Source organism: Ceratotherium simum, chromosome 28, assembly GCF_057802395.1.
Source record: "Ceratotherium simum simum isolate JZ-2026a chromosome 28, ASM5780239v1, whole genome shotgun sequence".
Lineage (NCBI taxonomy): Eukaryota > Metazoa > Chordata > Mammalia > Perissodactyla > Rhinocerotidae > Ceratotherium > Ceratotherium simum.
In genome coordinates this window covers 39,157,115-39,176,235 of record NC_141927.1, presented here as the reverse complement: position 1 = coordinate 39,176,235, position 19,121 = coordinate 39,157,115, and the positions used below count along the sequence as shown (strand labels likewise).

At 39.1% G+C, this 19,121-nt stretch overlaps 1 protein-coding gene across 2 annotated transcripts; it reads right to left on the bottom strand.

Annotated features, from left to right (window-relative positions):
• Window positions 1-5,294: 5,294 nt before the first annotated feature.
• Window positions 5,295-17,387, bottom strand: VDAC3 (voltage dependent anion channel 3). Of its 2 annotated transcripts, none has more exons than XM_087418584.1 (9): window positions 17,254-17,387; window positions 14,858-14,926; window positions 14,014-14,063; window positions 11,160-11,312; window positions 10,259-10,311; window positions 8,842-9,069; window positions 7,184-7,334; window positions 6,280-6,341; window positions 5,295-5,820 (listed from the first exon to the last, which is right to left on the bottom strand). In XM_087418584.1, the coding sequence occupies exons 2-9, from the start codon at window positions 14,922-14,924 to the stop codon at window positions 5,742-5,744; spliced, it is 843 nt and encodes a 280-aa protein (XP_087274710.1). In that variant the 5' UTR covers window positions 14,925-14,926; window positions 17,254-17,387; the 3' UTR covers window positions 5,295-5,741. The 2 variants fall into 2 exon arrangements, with proteins under 2 accessions (XP_087274710.1, XP_004441264.1); XM_004441207.3 differs by having other exon boundaries at window positions 6,284-6,341; window positions 17,254-17,386.
• Window positions 17,388-19,121: the final 1,734 nt, after the last annotated feature.

The following is a 19,121-nucleotide window of genomic DNA, read 5'->3' as shown; positions in this document are numbered from 1 at the left end:
TGACCACTGACACCCTGTCGTAATTTACAATTTGTTTAATACCTGAGTGAGGAAGACTGGTGTTGTTATCAGACCACCCTTACTCTGATAAGGCCCCTGAGACATATCAGAATCTCTGAAGACAGGCAGATGTAACTGGAAAAAGCTCCTCATGCAAACATAACGCCAGGGTGTAGTTCGAGAAGGTTGAGGACAGTGTTCAAGTGGAGGGCAAAAGAAAGGGAGATTTGTTTCTAAAGGGAAACAGGCGAAGGGAACTGAATCAAAGAGTGCACAATGCATGCATGATCAGAGGCTACAGTCTTAAAGGGAAGGATGGTCTTCACGCATGTGTACGTAGATAACACTGTAGGACGGCCCAGAAATGGCTCTGGCTCTTTCTTAGAGATCCTCTTATCCAAGGTTCTAGAACCTGAGGCTTGGCCAAGTTGATAGTGAGCTTCCAAGGACAGATGTTTAGTAACAAAATGAAACTTTGGGACATTTATTATCCTCTGTCCTTTGAGCAGTGATGCTGAGTATGATGGATTAGCAATGCATCATGTCATCTTCCTGGTCTCTTTCAGAAGTAATTACAATTTAAAATATGATGTGTGAACTTTAATCTGCTACAACAAAATTTAATAAAAACCTCATGCCTGTTAGTTGCTAATCACAAGCAACACCAACACTTTGATCCATCTCTCTTTGGGTAACTTTCCTAAGGGTGGTACGTAAGAACCACTGCTGTTTCTTGCCTTGGCCAAGCCTTGGGACTCACTGCTCCCCTGGACTAGGGGGCACGTCATCTGCTGAGCCACAGACACACTCACCACCCAGACATGCTGCCTGCTGTGCTGCCGCGAGGGGCCCTTGCCTTTTTCAAACAATAATATTAATCAGAAGAGTTTTTCCCTATTTACAGAAAGAAGAAATTCACTTTAGAAAAACGAGAAAATTATAGTCAAGTATAAAATAAAAAATTACTTATGATTCCACCTTCTCAAGATAATGAATATTAATATTTTGGAGTATTTTCATACTCCAAAAAAAAGTATATTTGCATACACTTTTTAAAAAAATTAAATTGGGATTAGTTGTTTACCTTGCTCTTTCTATTTAACATATTGTGAACAATCCTCAATGGTTATTATTCTTCAAAAACATGAATTTTAGGGGGCCGGCCTGGTGGTGTAGTGGTTAAGTTCACGTACTCCACTTTAGCGGCCCGGGTTTCACAGGTTTGGATCCCGGGTGCAGACCTACACACTGCTCATTAAGCCATGCTGTGGCAGGCGTCCCACAAATAAAGCAGAGGAAGGCAGGCACGGATGTTAGGCCAGGGCCCATCTTCCTTAGCAAAGAGAGGAGGATTGGCAACAGATGTTAGTTCAAGGCTAATCTTCCTCACCAAAAAATAAAAAATAAATAAAAACGTGAATTTTAGTGGCTGAATAATATTCCATTTAATGAATCTACATACCATCATTTACTTGACCATTCCCCATTGTTGCATATTTGAATGGTTAGCAGTTTTTCTCTATTATAAAGAAGACTGCAACGAGACACCCTGTACATAAATCTTTGTGCATCTCTGACAATTAAGGCAAATTCCTAGGAATAGAGTCACTGAATCAAAGAATCCACTGACATTCAATACACATATACTAGAATGTTAGTTCTCTGCTCCCAGGTGCAAAGCTCATAGGCTGTGGTAAAGACCAAAGTAAGTTATCTTGAAAGGAAGGCTCAAAGGCAGGACTGAGGATCCTAGCGATGTCCTGAATGAATCAAGTTAAAAAATTAAATAAAATCAAATAAAAGAAATGGCCATAGGAGGCTAAGTGGGGAGAAAAGGAAGGGGGACTAGGGAAGATAAGGAGAAAGCTGGGGGAGTGGAGGGGAGAGAGGTGCCTGTGTGCATTTTATGGGGAGAGAAGGGAGCTATTGAGAATTTCCACTGAGAAACCACAACGAACTGCTCCATCTCAGGATACCTCTCATGGCTTTCTTTCCCGGACTACTGGACTCCAAGATGTTTGCAGTTATTGCTATGAGGATTAAACAGATTATGTCTTATAAGGTGACCAGCACAGTGCCTGGCACAGAAGCTCAAGAAATGTGCTTTCCTTTCTGCTACAACTTAATAACTCCCATAATGATGAGGGTACTTAGAACACAGCCTCACCAGCCATATGATTCAATAAAACTACAGTCATGTGTCACAATGACGAGGACACGTTCTGCGAAGTGCATCGTTAGGCAATTTCGTCATTTGTGAACATCATAGAGCATACTTACACAAACCTAGATGGTATAGCCTACTGCACACCTAGGCTACACGGTACTAATCTTAGGGGACCACTGCTGTATATGTGGTCCATCCTTGACCGAAATGTCACTATGCAGTGCATGACTATACTGAAGAAAGGCTGAATTTAAACTGCCTATGTTCATATCTGGATTATGCTATCAACACACAAAATTTGGCTCTTTAGCTCTGCAATAACAAATAATTGAAAAGGGATAGCACGAAAAAGGAAAAATACCACAAATCAATAGCAATCTCCTCATGTTTCTGGCCATAAATTCAACTAACCTCATCAGAAAACAATAAGAAATTAATTAGGGGTGTATCTCATCAGTGTTCCCTTGTATTTTCTTATGCCCCCTTGCCGACTAAGGGACTTGAGCATCTGAGGAAGTCCTAGAGGCAATCCCCCGCAGATATCGAGGGAGGACTGTCCAGGGTTAACCACACACACGTGTCAACAAGACAGAACGAATCTGTTGTTTCCTCCCTCTCACTCCCTTCTCCTTTCCTGTTACACTTTATCTCCTGTAATGGTGGTTCAACCCACAAAGATAATGAGAAAATAAAACTATACCATGCGGTTGGTATCACAGATATTTTCCAACATAATAAGTGGTGGTTAGAATATGGCTTCTAATAAAGTAAAGATAATCTTTGGTGGTGGTAAGGGGCACTATCTTACAGCACTGAAATTTTTAAAAAAAGCTACCGTGTGTAGTTGTTTTTAAGATGACTCACTTGGAAACTGAGCAAGGAAATCTGAACAGGCAAATCAGAGAATTATAAATGATCAGTAACATATGAAAATAGCTCCATCTCACGGGCAGTTAGGGAAATGCAAATTAAAACAAGATACCGTTTTTCATCTGAAACCAGTAAAAATTTTGAAGTTTGATAACATTCAGTGTTATTGAGGATGTGGGGAAATGGGCACTGTTAACGACTATTGGTAGAAATACAAATTGGTACAAAACTTCTGAAGGGCAATTTTGTACTACTTATCAAATGTACATGCCCTGTGACTCAAGAGTCTCACTTCTAGAAACCTCTCCTACAGAAGTGCACTAATACAACAGCCACGAGCCACATGTGGCTATTTAAATTTAAACTAATTAAAATGAAACAGAGGGCCGGCCCCGTGGCTTGGTGGTTAAGTGAGCGCGCTCCAGTGCTGGCGACCCGGGTTCGGATCCCGGGCTCGCACCGACGTGCTGCTTCTCCGGCCATGCTGAGACCGCGTCCCACATACAGCAACTAGAAGGATGTGCAGCTATGACATACAACTATCTACTGGGGCTTTGGGGGAAAAAATAAATAAATAAAATCTAAAAAAAAAAAAAAAAAAAAATGAAACAGAATTAAAAATTGAGTTCTTCCATTAACCTGTTACATTTCAAGGGCTTAACAGCCACATGTGGCTAGTGGCTACCATATGGGACACCGCAGACGCAGAGCATCTTCATCATCACAGAAAGTTCTACTGGGTGAGCTGCTATGGAAATACGGAGTGGAGAAAGATATTCAATGCAGCATTGTTGGTAAGCAAAAAACTGAGTAAGAGCAAAAAGGGTACGAAAGTACAAAATAATAAAAAATGAGGCAGATCTGTATGAACAAACAGAAAGACGACTATGATATGTTAAATTTAAAAGTATGTTGCAAAACAAGATGTACTGTTAACATTTTATATATATAAATAGATACGTAATCTTGAAAGATGCTGAAAAATATCTGCAAGGATATATATCAAACTATTAGTGGTACTGGAAGAAAGAGGGATTAGAGAGAGGAATGAGAATTTTCTTTTTTTTTTTGGTGAGGAAGATTGGCCCTGAGCTAACATCTGTTGCCAATCTTCCTCTTTTTGCTTGAGGGAGATTGTCCCTGAGCTAACAGCTGTGCCCATCTTCCTCTATTTTTTGGTTGTGGGATGCCGCCACAGCATGGCTTGATGAGCTGTGTGTAGGTCCGCGCCTGGGATCTGAACCCATGAACCCCAGGCCACCAAAGCAGAGCACACAAACTTAACCGCTACACCACGGGGCCAGCCCCTTATTTACATCTAAACTGACTGAATTTGTTGCAACCAGTATATATACTATGTGGAAAAAAAAAGATTTTCAAAAGGAGTTCTACTTGCAGAAAGAAATATGATTTACTAGTAAGCCCTGAAGATAATATAGTCTACTCCTTTCTTTTCTAAACTAGCATTTCCATCCTTTGGTTATCATTTTTCTTTTTTTTTTGTTTTTTTTTGTGAGGAAGATCAGCCCTGAGCTAACATCCATGCCAATACTCCTTTTTTTTTTGCTGAGGAAGACTGGCTCTGAGCTAACATCTACTGCCAATCCTCCTCCTTTTTTTTTTTCTCTAAAGCCCCAGTAGATAGTTGTGTTATAGTTGCACATCCTTCTAGTTGCTGTATGTGGGACGCCGCCTCAGCATGGCCGGGCGAGCGGTGCATCGGTGCGCGCCCAGGATCCGAACCCCGGGCCGCCAGTAGCGGAGTGCGCACACTTAACCACTAAGCCACGGGGCCGGCCCCTATCATTTTTCTTGATGTAGTCATCACACACATTGGCCCTGGGAGCAGCCACAGATATGTCCTCATCCACGTGGCCTCCTCCAACAAATCTCTTCCCGACAGTATTTCCCTCAACTGTACTCTTCCCTTTGCCCATCTTTTCGCCGACTCACACCCTCACTCATTCTCAGTACTGTACAAAACTACCCTATGACACTGCTCTACCACATCGCAAGAGGAAGCAAGTGCCTTGACAGATGTGCTTCTGCCCAGCAGGACAAAACGCACTGTCTCACTCCTCGGCCTGACTGAGGAGCAGCAAGGAGGGGGAGACAAACAAGAGTGGAGGGACCGGCAACAGCACACATACTTCAGATATCCCACTTCAGACACAAACCCCACCCCTGAGAGCACTTTTCAAAACAAAATCAAGCACATGAATATAAGAAAACCACCATCAGCAAGTCGGATGAGCGATTATGTTCCAAATGTGATGGGCTTATTTTATTTTACTCTGATGCAAAACCAAAAATTCCACTACAGCACAGAGACCAATATATTAAAAGGTCATGAAAAAGTGGTGTGGGACATGCAGGACGTGATGTACAAACTGGAGGATTGGGTCATTTCCTTTATAACATGAGACTACATTGTTGCTGAGGAACACATTTAAAATAACACTGTGGAACTGAACTGAAACGTGGCACAACATGACAACTTCCAGGCATGCCTTCAAGCACCTCCCTTAGGATGGCTTCGATCTCTAGACTTCAGTGTGGGAGGATTATAATTCTTTGGAAGAATAAAAAGTTCACACTTGAAATTTCACAGAAGAATTTTAAGGCCAAAACATAGTGGGTTCATTTCTCTTCATCTCCAGGGTCAAATCTGATGCTTTACTCAAAACCACATTAAGCTTCTAGTTCAAATCCCAACCCAACCTTGTGACCTCCTGCATTGAAGTTCTTTCCATCGATTAACGCTGATAGGGTCAGTTTGACTCCTAGGAAGAAGAAAACACCACAGTCATTTATAACAAGTATTACAATCAGATCTGCATTTTCTAGAAACAATAGATGGAGTCAATGGCATGGATTACAGCTGGGTATAAGAGTTACAAGCGTACTAACTCAACACAGAGTTATACATAATCATCCGACCTGTAATGAGTGAAGCATAATCATGGCAAACTTTATTTGGAGTTCAGGGTTAGAAGTAATGAGTGATCAACCAAACTCACAAGCTAAGGTGACCAAGTTATAAGTAGAAACAAATAAATATTAAAAATATATAAATAATAAAATATTTTTTAAGCAAAAGTACTTGATCCGTTTCTTTGTATGAACCAAATGTTACAAAATGTTCTAAATCAACCTACAGTGATTGTAGGCTGTTTTGTAGGTGATTTTCCTTATTCCTCTATCACCCTCTAGCCCAGTCACATTGCTATTAATTCCTCTACTTACCTGGTCGAAGGGTCTGGGTATAACCCAGTCCAATCAGGCTGGCATTATTTACTTTAGCCTAAGATTAGGAGACAAAATAGAAACAGTTAAAAAACAATCAATTTCACAATATGTAAATCCAGTACAAGCATCATTTCATTCATCAGACTTCCAAAGCTAAAGCACCTTAGGGCCAATCTAGAATTACTGAAACTGGAAATTTAATTAATAAAAAGATAAATCTTTTAAGAAATTAATAGGTCTGGTAGGGACAATAGGGACCTTGAGAGTACAAGCTTAAAAAAGCCTCAAATTTTTTAAAACACTGTGCAACAAAACATCCCTGTGTACTGAATTCTCTGAGACGCCGGTTTACAACCTCTGATGCTGGTCAGAGCATGGACTCTGGTGAGAGACAGATCTGGATTCAAATCTTGGCACTCCACTTACTGTGTGACCTTGGACAAGTTACCTGACCTCTCCAAGCCTCAGTTCCCTCATCTGTAAAATGGGGATGAGGATACTACTCACCACATGGAGTAGCTGTGAGGATTAAAAGAGATAATACACGTAAAGCCCTTAGCACACTACCTGAAATTTAAGAGCTCAATTAGTGTTATTATTAATAGGAATTACTAATAGCAACAGGAGTAGTAATCAAATCCCATGAATTTACAGATAGGAAAATTTTGAGGCCAAAGAGATAAAATGACTTGAGAAGGTCAGACAACAGCCAAATACAGGAGGAAACAGGACTGGAACCCACATTTCTTGACTTTAGGTATAATCCTCTTCCTCACGACACAATAACTAGCTCATTAAAGTTAATAAAGAACATGCAAACTATGACCACATCACAATATTCATTTACAACTCAGATGACCCCCTAAGAGCAGACCCAATCTGATAGCACATTCTTACAGACAGAGAAGTTCTACAATCCAGCTTGTATTTAGCAGCAATGCCAAAACGGGTGTTGTTACTGCCAGCCGTCCAAGCAAGGTTTATTGATGTTTCAATCTTCTCATTAACCTTCTGGTAGATAGACCCTCCAAATTCAGTGCCATCATTTCTGTTTTCATGGTATAAGGAAAAGTCATCAATATCTAGTTTGTACCATTGTTATGATATGGAAACACATTCTAAGACTATCTAGACAAGGATTTCATTTTGCAACTACAGATCTCAGCCGACTTCTAGCATAATGACTACCCAACCAAACAAGGAACTAAATCCAGTTATGTCAGTTTTAACCACCTAATTAAAATGTAGTTAACACTTGAATCATTTACTTGGCTCCTCCTCACGATGTAAATTTCTTAGACACAACTTAATTATGCACAAAGGCAGACACCTCAGGTAAATATGATCTATAGGTCTCTGAGATGTTCACAGAATTTAGAAACTTAAAAGTAGAGTTCAATAAAGATTCTGCAAAAAAAATATAGCGATACAAATACAGTCACGTGCCACATAATGACATTTCGGTCAATGATGGACTGCACATATCACGTTGGTCCCATAAAATTAGTACCATATGGCCTAAGTGTGTAGTAGGCTACACCATGTAGGTTCATTAAGTACACTCTGTGACGTTTGACAATGATGAAATCGCCTAACAACTCATTTCTCAGAACGTACCCCATCGTTAAGTGATACATAGCGGTACAGGAATAAAGCCAATTCTGGATTTCATTTGAAACACAATCCTAGAGTTAGAAAGCACCCTCCCTACAATACCTAGGGTGCGCTGCTCTAGAGAAGTACCTAAATTGTTGCTTCAAAGCATCCCAGAAGTTAGTCCCTGAGTTTTCATGGTGTTCCTGATAATACTGTTTCATCAATTTTAATGCCACTGTCTGTACCCACTGCTTGACTTTATTTTAGTCATCATAAGTGAATTTGAATGCCTGGTGGACAGCAATCTGCAACTCTTCAAAAAACACATAGCTCATCCTTTTCTTTTTCTTCCTGGTGTAGTAGCACTGCCCAGTAGGCCAAGACATAAAATGCAATTTAAAAGTTCAAATTCATTTAACCAATAGGGTGCAGCCTACAGAACTGAATCCAGGATTTCTTTGAGGACTTCTGCTACTTCTGAATGCAATAGGGGTGGCTGGGTTCTGACCAAGGGTACCTGAAAACCTCCAGAGAATTACTGGGGATGCTCTCCAGGATGCTGGATCTATTAGGTGGCTGTTCTTCATGATTCAAACAGACCTGCTTCCAGATAATGCCAAGTTGAGTAGGACAGCAGAGTTAGCAGGAACATCTCCAAAGGATCCCTTGTATCAGGAGGTGACCTATGCCTTACACTCTCTCCAGATTCTAGAGCTTCCTAAAGTTTAGGGTACAGGCTGAGAGGCCAATAACTACCAGCAGCACAGCACAATGTACCAAGTGCACTAACATCTGGCAATGTTTTGCTGACTAAGAAAACAGTACAGCGAGGTTGGATGCCCACCAAGGCATATTAAATGCAAGTACAAGCACTTCTAATCTTCTCAACATGCTAATGGCTACCATCTTTTTGGGTGACTGCACTGGCACTAAAGGAGGAATAAACTATAAACACTCACACATGAGTGTGCAGCTGGAAGTCTGCAGCCTTGTAACCCAGGGCGAAATTATTCTGTGACAGTTTGGATTTGGCTGTGTCAAAACTCATCTGATAGCCAGCAAGCCAACCTTCAAAGGCTAACACAGCCCAGCCATAGATGGTTGGTCCAGAAAAATCTATATCAACATTACTGCCAAGACTGAAACAATCTCGTTTATAGGAGGCCTTCAATTTCCCACTCTTCTTTCTGTAAAAAACGAAAACAACATGAGTTTTTACTACTGTCCAGGAATCTTTAGAGTAAGATCCTGTCTCTCCCACAATGTAAATATTATTTTGGTAGATGGCATACATATAGTAAAAATGATTCAAATGACTTAGCTCTACAAATATAATTTTGTTAGGATTAGAAATATATATACTATTTTGACCTATTCCTCACTATAAGCTCAAATGATAGGGTATTTCATGATTAATTTCATGTGAAGGCATGAACAAAAGTATAAAAAGGAATAAGGTATTTCAGTACCAAATTAATAATCTGAATATGTAGGTAGACAGACATACAAGAAGCCAAATTTCTTTAAATGTTCCCAAATGTCCAAATGCTACAAAAGGTAATACCCAACACACTTCACATCTAAATTACTATCCTATCAGTACAGAGAAATGTACTATTTTTTAAAAGGGTTCAGCCTTTTGGTAAGCATATTTATTTTCTTCAGGGTCAGTGTTTTCTCCCTGGACAATGCCAAATGGATCGAAGTATACATTTTTGAAGGACAATACTGAATACATGAAATTAGTTCTTAATAAACCTCGTCTTATTCCAATCAGGCCTCTTATGAGCATATCTGTCCTGAAGATAACTGAAGTGTGTGGCAGGAAGCACACACCTGTTGTCTTTGCCTTTATCTAGCATCTTTGTCCTTTAGACAGCACTGGCCCATGTTAGGCAGATAGGAAACATCACAATCCCCATTTTTTAGATAAAGAAATTGAGGTGGAAAAGTTAGGGGATTTATAAAGGCTAAGAAAGCAAGTTGGTAGCAGAATTACCAATTCCACAGCCAGGAGATTATACTGTTTTCTTGAGAAAGTAACTTCTCAGCAAAATACCACATCCATGAATCTTTAGAATAGCTTGAGAAATATCTACTCTCAAACGCTTCTAGCTTCTAAACTTTTTCTACTATGTGCCTCTTTGGACTAGATTTATATTTTTGTTCATCTGCGTAATTTTCAAATCAAAATTGGACTCTGCCTCAAGGGAGAGTTCCCTTCTCTTTGCTGCATACACAAGGTCTCTAGGATTCCTAACAACAACATCCTAAGCTCTTCCTGCACTGAAACTTCTCATTGCAACTCCCTCTTCTAAACTTCTCTATCCTTAAGGGCTACAAAAACATTCCAGAAAATGAGGTTTGGATAATTACCCTGTGTTCGGTACAAATATGGTATCAAGAGTCAGTTTCAACCCTTCAGCCAACTGAAAAATAAAGATTTAAAATTAACAATTAGTAATTTTTAATTCTTTTTTTGACTCAAGAAACCAATTCTAAAGTTTTTTCTAACTTCCTAACAAAAAAAGGAAGCCATTAAAGAAAGCCAAATATTAAATTATTTAGTAAGTTACCTCTTTATCCTTCCCTGTCTCCTTACCCCTCTCCCCTCACCCCTAGACTTTATCATGATTCTCTCATCAAAAAACAGGTTAAAATGTGTAGGTCAAATTCTATTATAGTCAATAACATAAATTACAGAAGAAAAACAACAAAATTCCAGTACAACAAAATAATCTTGATACTCTCCTGAAATTATTGTAATGAGATAACCTGACATTTAACAAGCCAACCTAAGTAATTTATTCAGCTATACATATATATTTTTTATATATAGTAATATGCACGTAGACATACCTCAAAAAACAGTGCCCTGTACCCAGCAGGCACTTGACAAATATCCGCTGATAATTTTCTCTCTTTGAAAACATTAAAGATTTTAGAAACATTTTTCTGTGGAGCCAATTTTGCAACGATTACAAAACAAAATTAAACTAAATCATTGCAAATAGTGTGGTCTACCCAGGAGAGACATCTATGTAACAGAATAAGTAGAAGTGGTCAGAACAAAGATGTAAGATGATAATTATGTACTCACAAACAAAGCCTTACTTTCTAGAAACATAAGACATACCACAGAAGGCCACGTGCAGAGAAAAAATATGGCTACTAGATAGGTTATAAGATCTCATTCAGATTACATTTGGGGTTTGTTCATCATTTTATCTGCAAGATAAATTTTAACCTACAAATAACTTGTAATGTTTTCTCTTACCTTATTCTCCCAAGAGATTTCTGTTCCAAGAGTATTGTCTGTGTTCCATTTTTGGGTGAAGGTAAGTCCATAGTTACAGATCTTATATTTGGTCTCGAGGTTGCCTGACGCTTTTCCTGTATCAGTGTAAGCATGACCAGAAGTAGAAAATTCCTGATAAGCAAGAAAAAATGATTACTTTAAAATCAGCCCATCAAATAGAAAATATTCATTTCAGAAAGTAATAGTCAACACATCAGAAACCAATACAATTTATTTTTTACCATGGCCCTACTGTACAGCAACTTATTTCCTGCTTGCTTTCTTTCTTTCTAATCTCTAAATATTCTCACCAGTTTTAGATCTTTCCATTATTCCACCTCTCTTATTGAAACATTTTGCATATACTCTCTTATTAAGTGGAAATCTTAAATTCTCTCCTTTAAAAGAGAAATATCTTTACTGAAAATAAATGCCTTTACTAAAAAGACAAAAATATTGAATCTTAAACATTTTAGTTTCATGACCCGAAAAAGATGATCCATTCTCTATCATACCTTTCAGACTATTAGTTGAAGTCCTTAAAAATCCCAAGATATTAGGAAGCACCACCCTCCCCCCCTTTAACAGGGTCAGAAATTTGTTGCACTTCAAAATTTTTTAATTTTTATTGTAGTAGAATACACTTAACATAAAATTTACCATTTTTAAGTATACAGTTCAGTGGCATTAAGTACATTCACACTGTTATGAAAATTTTATTGCTTTTATCCACAAAGCAGTCTGTAAAACCGTCAGCATAAACAATTTTAATATTTGAAAGTATTTACCCATATTTCACAACAAAATGGAATAATTTATCCCTCTTTCTCCCTTCTCCCCCTGTCTACCTTTTAAAGTGCTTTCTATTAAATAGTTACAATGAATGTCTTCAAATATATCCTCTCCGCAGTTAGGTGTCCTTTCCGTCATATGACAATAAGCAATCAGAAACAGATCTCCTTCTGGGGAGAAGCAAACAGCCAACACCTGTCACTGACAATCTATAAACCGTCAAGAAAACAACATCCTGAGTGGCCCTGTTTTTAAAGAACATTTCTGAAATACTGCCAACAGTAATGAAATGCTTCCACCCCTGCCAGTTCTGTCTCACTGTCTGCAACATGAATCCTCCTTTCCCAAATACCCTGCTTGAGAAGGCTAGCTCCACAGGCTGATGAAACAACGGGGCAACTATGCTCTGTTTATCAAGACCACACAGCAAGTGTTCAAAGAGAATATCATGCTGCACATTCAGGGCAGGGCCTTAGTCAAAAATGATAAAATGCTGGTCATATTTAACAGTTCACACATTATTTAATGTGACCATCTCTTTTTTTTAGTAGATCCACTGTTTTACTTTTTACATTTACCTTTCATAAACTTGAAAGTATAGCAAACATAAATCTTAATTTTGGAGTTAGAACAACTTTATGCACAAAATTAAGGTAAAAGAGTATTTAGTCTACATTTCTTTCTTGTTTTCACCACCATTTCTTAGTTTGAAGCTCTGTCAAAAGTCTAAAATACCAGAGGTACAAATCTCCAAAAGAGGCTATAGAGTTTTTCTAAGTTGAAAAATGAGAAGTGGCTCGCAATTGCTTCAGTTTTTGTCTAATTTCATAGTTAGATCAAACAGTGCAAAATACATTTATACCATGCATATAACATCTATAACTCTACATTAAATGCTAGTAAGCAACAAAACAATCATAAAAATGCTACTGTTAAATAGATGGCATATGATAAAAATATCAAGATACAATCTAAGAAATTTGGGCAATGGATGAAATTTATCCTAAATCAAGACCAGAGACCAAAAGCAGCCAAAAAAACAAACACACAAATATGCTCTGTTTTTCTTACCATCTGAATGAATATTTCCACACCACAGCAGCATGAAAGGGAGATAAAATTTTCAGTTGATGATTTTTGCAACACAAACCTAACTTGAGCAAATTCTGAAACCCTACTCAAAATGAGTATACTTTTTCTACTTTAACAGAACCATATAATAATATGCCCATCCTAGTAGGGTAGTTGCCTATATATTTATTTACCACTAGAAAACTCAGAGAAGGAATGAGAGTGACAGGATTAAACGGAGTAGAAACAAAGTATCATAAGAATTTCACATGCCTCTAGCCCTTCTATTAAATCTTTATATCCAGAAATAAAATTTGCAATGGTTTGAATAGGTAAATACCGAAAAAAGATGTGGTCAATGAGGAGAAATGAGAGAATGAGGTGAATGTAAAGTTAATCTATTTGCTGAGATTTACTGAATAAAAGCTCTGGTTAATGATACTTTGAAAATATGCCCATATATCCTTTACTATATTCTTAACTTCCAGTAAGAAAGACTTTATGAACATCAATAAAAACTGTAGACTAATCTACGTGCATTTTATTTCTACATTTGTTTCAACTAATCATGAAGGGACAGAGACTAAAATTAATTTGTTTTGTAAAAGGGCAATAAAACTTCCATAACGAAAGTAAAGCTTTTAGTGTCCACATACATATTCATGAAAGTATAAATATGACATGGGTCAAAAAAATATATATATGTTTTATATCTTTTAAAAGTAAGACTCAGAATACTCTTTTTATGACAAACACAAAAGGTCCCTCCAAAACTTCCATCTGCTCGTCTCTGGGCTTCAGTGGCTGAGTGAGGATGTTCCCTGAAACCTGAGAGCAGGACAGTGCTGCAGGGAAGATAACATAGTGCCAGAAGTATGCTGTTTCACATAACTAGACTGAACAATGAACTTTAAACAAGTGCCTTTAAGTTAATTATGTTACATCTATTAAAAATATATTAGGTACTTACCACTCCACTACATGACTTGGTTTTCAGATCTATTTTGACCATGCCAAACCCTAGACACACACACAAAAACACAGTAATGTACAAAATGTGACATTCACTCCAGTTTTTGCAACTTAGAAATTATGAAAATAGTCCATAGTACCTTCCATATGGAAAATACACAGTATTCTCATTAAGTGAGAGTTCCATGAGAAACTGAATTATAACAAAATAACTAAAGTATAATTTTTAAGCCCCTCAAAATAATAAAGACCTATTTAAAAAATATAAGTTAAAGAACAAATGAATAAAAGCAATAACTACTATTCTAAGCACCAAAATTAGAAAATATTATGCTGATATAAATACAGGCTTATACAATTAACATTACTAGTTAATAAGAAAAAATCAATGTATACAGCATAAAAAATTAAAAATTTAAAGATTAAATTTTAAAAACTAAAAATACATGTCTATTTGGGATCAAAGAATATATGTTTCTCCAAAGAAGTCAAAAGTTTTGTCTTCACTGGCATTAGTTGGAAGAGGAAAAATGTACCCCCACCTTAATTGTCCCCAGGACTAGCCAGAGGAGGCATAAACATTACAGATTTATTTATATTACTTCATCTTACACATAATATTAATTATGCATATGTATGTGTATATGTACATAACTGCTTTCAATGCTTGCAAAGCACTCCACCTCTAAAGAATGAAGCCTAATAACCTGTTAACAGGTATCCCCTTATATCTTGTGAAGTAGATTAAGCTGACTTAACCTCATTTTACTAGCACAGTATCTTGCATATAGTAGGCATTCAATACTAACCCTCACCCAAGATATTTACACTAACATACTTACCATATCCTTTGTTGAAGACATCCTTAGCAGCCTTTCCTAGGTCACAGTAAGTCGGTGTGTTACACATATCTTATAAAGAAAAATGGGGACAAAGGAATAAAAATAACCATTTAGTATTTATTCACCCACAGTCCTACTGTTTAGTCCTGTGAGAAGGGGTATACAGTTTTCCTTTGCAACATTAATGCTTATACCCTAAAGCAAGCAAACTTAAGAGAAGACATTCTGCTCCTTTAAAAAGAGTTTTCTAGAACACTGGAGAATAAAAGGGTTTTCCATGAGATTCACAGAGGTCTTCTTTCTGACTGCATTTCAAAGAAAAGAAATTCCTCACAGGCTGAAGAAGATGCTTTGTTAAAAGAGACTTTTTACTTAAAAATATATATACATATGCAAAACTTACATTAGAAAAACATTTCTTGGGCTGTTATAAAGCCAAAGAGCTGTACAAGGTGACAAGATAAATTTTTTAAGGAACTGTAAGAATAGATGTGTTAAAAATCTTTAGGGTTAAATTAACGCTTTTGCCACTCTGAAATTCAGCTCTTAAAATAAGAATTATCATACTAATTGAAATATATTCATCCCGAATATGCCCTGTCTCAGAGCTCTTAAAATAAAGTGCTATAATCTTATCCATTAACCAGAAATAGGATAGATTCTACCTGCAGTAATCTGCTCACTAAAAATTGGTGTACACTCTATAAAGTTGGAGCCTTCAAAAACCCGAGATGCCTTGACTTTTCATCTTGTCTACTTAGAATTCACCCAGCTTTTCTACTGCCAATATGACTTTCACATCAAAATTCTCAGAAGCTCTATCAACACTGCTGAACATACCATTCCTTTGCCCTCTCTGTATAATGGGAAATCTTTTTCTGCAGCAGCAGCCTCAAAAGCCACATCCAACCAATTGTAGAACCACCACAAGCAACCCCATTAGCCCGATTACTATACCAGAAAAATCCAGAGCACCAGCTAGCCCTTGCAATTACTATGCCTGAACTATCTACACATTCAGACTAATATTTATTTATAATTAACCTCGCTCTTAATCTGGCCTTCTGCTAAGTTTCTGCCTATATCATCATACCTGAACATAACATACACCTATGATGCACTTCTTAACTGTGAATTCATTTAAAATTTGTTCTTAACCTAAACCTGTCAAATATGACAGACATTATGATATGTTAAGAAGACAGAGTATAGTATGAGACTATATATAAAGTTAAGAGAAAAGAGTATGGTAAAGATGAGTCAGGATAAATGCACTGACTCATACCATAATAAAACTTTGTTCTAAGCCACAGGGTTTCATAGGTCACTTCCAGAGCAATTACTTGACAATTCAATCCCTTGTATTCAAATGATCAATTCTAGACTTTTTACACATTGCCAATTGCAATTTGATATTACTCTTTATAATAACAAGTGACGCTGGCATCTGTTGAAATTTTGCCAGAAATCTATAATTTGGGGAGGTAAGTATAGGAAAACTGGCACTATATATTCAAATAGAAATGTTAAGGCTTTACAGTATGGTTTTTCATCTACTGACAAGATAAAAGATACACTTAAATGTTTACAAACATCCATTTAGGGACTAATTGCAATCTTTTAGCATTCCGCTTATTTTTCAAAACCACTGTCACTTTGCAAAAGTCGTGTGGCTGGTTGAGTTGACTAACTCATCTCAATTCTGCCTAGTTCAAACTTACTTTTTTCAGGCCCATGATTCTGATGGGAAATGCAGTGGTGGTATGATCAAGCAAAAAACTGAGCCTTCCCGTTACCTGAGAGTAAAGCTATCATCACACGTATCTATTAGCCCTCCAAAACGCACTTGTGGTTCGCAGACATGCACAACGTACCCAGGGTGCATTAGAGGCAGACGAGGGGAAAGGCGATAACTAGGTAACACAGCTTTAGACAATTACTAACTTGACGGTCAGGAAACGGGCCCTCATTGCTCGTTTCGCCCTTCTAAGCTGCACATATGGCATCCTCCCTTCGGCGGTAAGGAGTGGAAGAGCTCCCCTGACGCTGGACGACAACTCCAGAAAGGAAGCGGCGGGCGCGGGGTGGGTTACGGGTTCGAGGATCCACCTCCCCAGAAACCAACCTCCCTTCTGACCCGACGTCCGGAAAGGGAGCCGTGCGGCACAGCCGGCGGAGGGAAGGTCGCGGCCCGGCGCTCCGAGCGCCGCCTCCCCATCACCTGAGGAGGCCGGGGGAGCAAGGTCCCCTCTGCCCTCCGCGGCCCGGCCGGGCCCGCGCCCCGCTAGGCTGCTCTCTCCCTCCCCGCCCTCCGTCAAGCCCGCCTCCCGCCGGGCCCCCACTCGGTGGCGGCCCACCGACCCCCCCGGGCCGGCCCCAGCCTCGACTCTCCTCACCTCCACCCAGGGGCCCCTTCACCGCTCCGCTCCGGCAGCGTAACGCTGAAGGTCTTCTTCAAACCACCGCCGTCTGCGCCTGCGCGGCCTCACTGCCCCCGCCGCGCCTGCGCGCCCCTACCTCCCCCCGTGGCCTCCCCCGCGCCGCGATTGCGCCGTCGTGTCGCGCCGGGGTCGCGCGCCGCGGGTCTGAGTGCGCACGGGAACAGCTGGGGCGAGTCCACACCACCAACTGTCTGGTTCGGTGCGCGCGCGCGTGCGCGGAAGGGCCAAGCGCGCAGGTGGCTAGGCGGGGCTTGACGTGGGGCGGAGAGGCCTGGGGGACCGCACCATTGTCCCCAAGGGGCTCGCTCTCGCGGGAACGCCCAGAGGCTACTAGTTACTGTTGCCATGGGAGGGGCTGCGGGGAAGGCGGACGTGGAAGACGTGGGACTCGTCTGCTGATGGATGGGCGCTGTGGCCTGGTACTTCAGACCCAGACCGGTTCATTTTCTGGCGGGTGCCTTGCAGATCTTTCTGGGAATTTCATCTCTGACTGACTAAAATTCAAGAATGTGACCCTTAGGTCATCTCATCTTAAGGATGAGAAAACACAGGTCCTCAGGGGGTAAGTGACATGTCTTGATTCAAGATTACATAGGTAGCCGTGGATTATAATTCAAAGGGAGAGAGGAGATGGAGGAGGGAAAGCTGTTCTTTAGAGAAGAACACCAACCAATAAATGTAGAAGAAGTTATAGAACTAGAAAACCACCACTTTGAAACCACCAGTAAGTGATTCCAGCAAAAATTATCAATAGATGCTGGACGGTTGAGAATATTCATACAGTTCCAAAGTATCACCCCACAGATGACTTACTGAAGAGAAAAGGGTACCTTCACATCAAAGAAATGACCCTTAACCAAGTGATCAAGCTTAACACCACCAGAAGTGGTACAAACTGGCATCACAGCTCCCTTACTTGATGCTCAGAGGACACAAGGGTACTATTCTTGCTAAAGGTGTGTCATTTTGTCTCTATTCATGAGGAAACAACCCGACAAATCCAAACTGAGGGGCATTCTGCAAAACAACTGCCTGGTCTCTTCTAAAATGTAAATTTCATGAAAGATGAAGAAAAAAGCTAGTGAACTGTTCTAGATTAAAGGAGAAAAAAGAAAAATATGACACTAAAAGCAACGTGATCCTAAATTGGACCTTGGATCAAAAAACAAACAAAAAAAACTTCAGCTATCAAGAAACATTATTCAGACATTTGAGCAAATTTGAATGCAGACCATATTAGTATTTCAACAATGTAAAATTTTCTGAGGTGATAATTATATCTCGGTTATGTGACAGGGCCTTGTTTTTAGGATGTATATGCTAAAGTATTTAGGAGTTACATGTGTCTGCAACTAAAATGCTCAAGAAAAAAGAGAAAAAACTAAATGTACAAAATGTTAACAGTTGGTGAATCTGGGTAGAGGATATAAGGATATAAGGGTGTTCATTGCATTATTCTTGAAACTTTGCTGTAAGTTTTAATTTTTTCAAAATGAAAATTTGGGGAGAAAAAACCTGCACAAAGTCTTTGATGTTCAGTCCAGAGTACCAGGTTCCTGCTTGAATCAGTAGGCGAATATCACTATTGGCCTGCTGTGTGTAAGGCATTTCAGGCTAATATAAATAAGTAAGTTAAATGCTCCCAAAGGACTCATAATGTAGGACTTGGACAAATACCTGCCAAATGAGGCAAAATACGATAAATTTCATAAGCAAAGCAGTATAATTTAGTAGGCTAAATACAATGAGTTTTGGAGTCAAAAGAGGCTGGGTTTGTATCTCAGATCTGCCAACTCTGTGGTCTTAGGCAAGCAACTTAACCT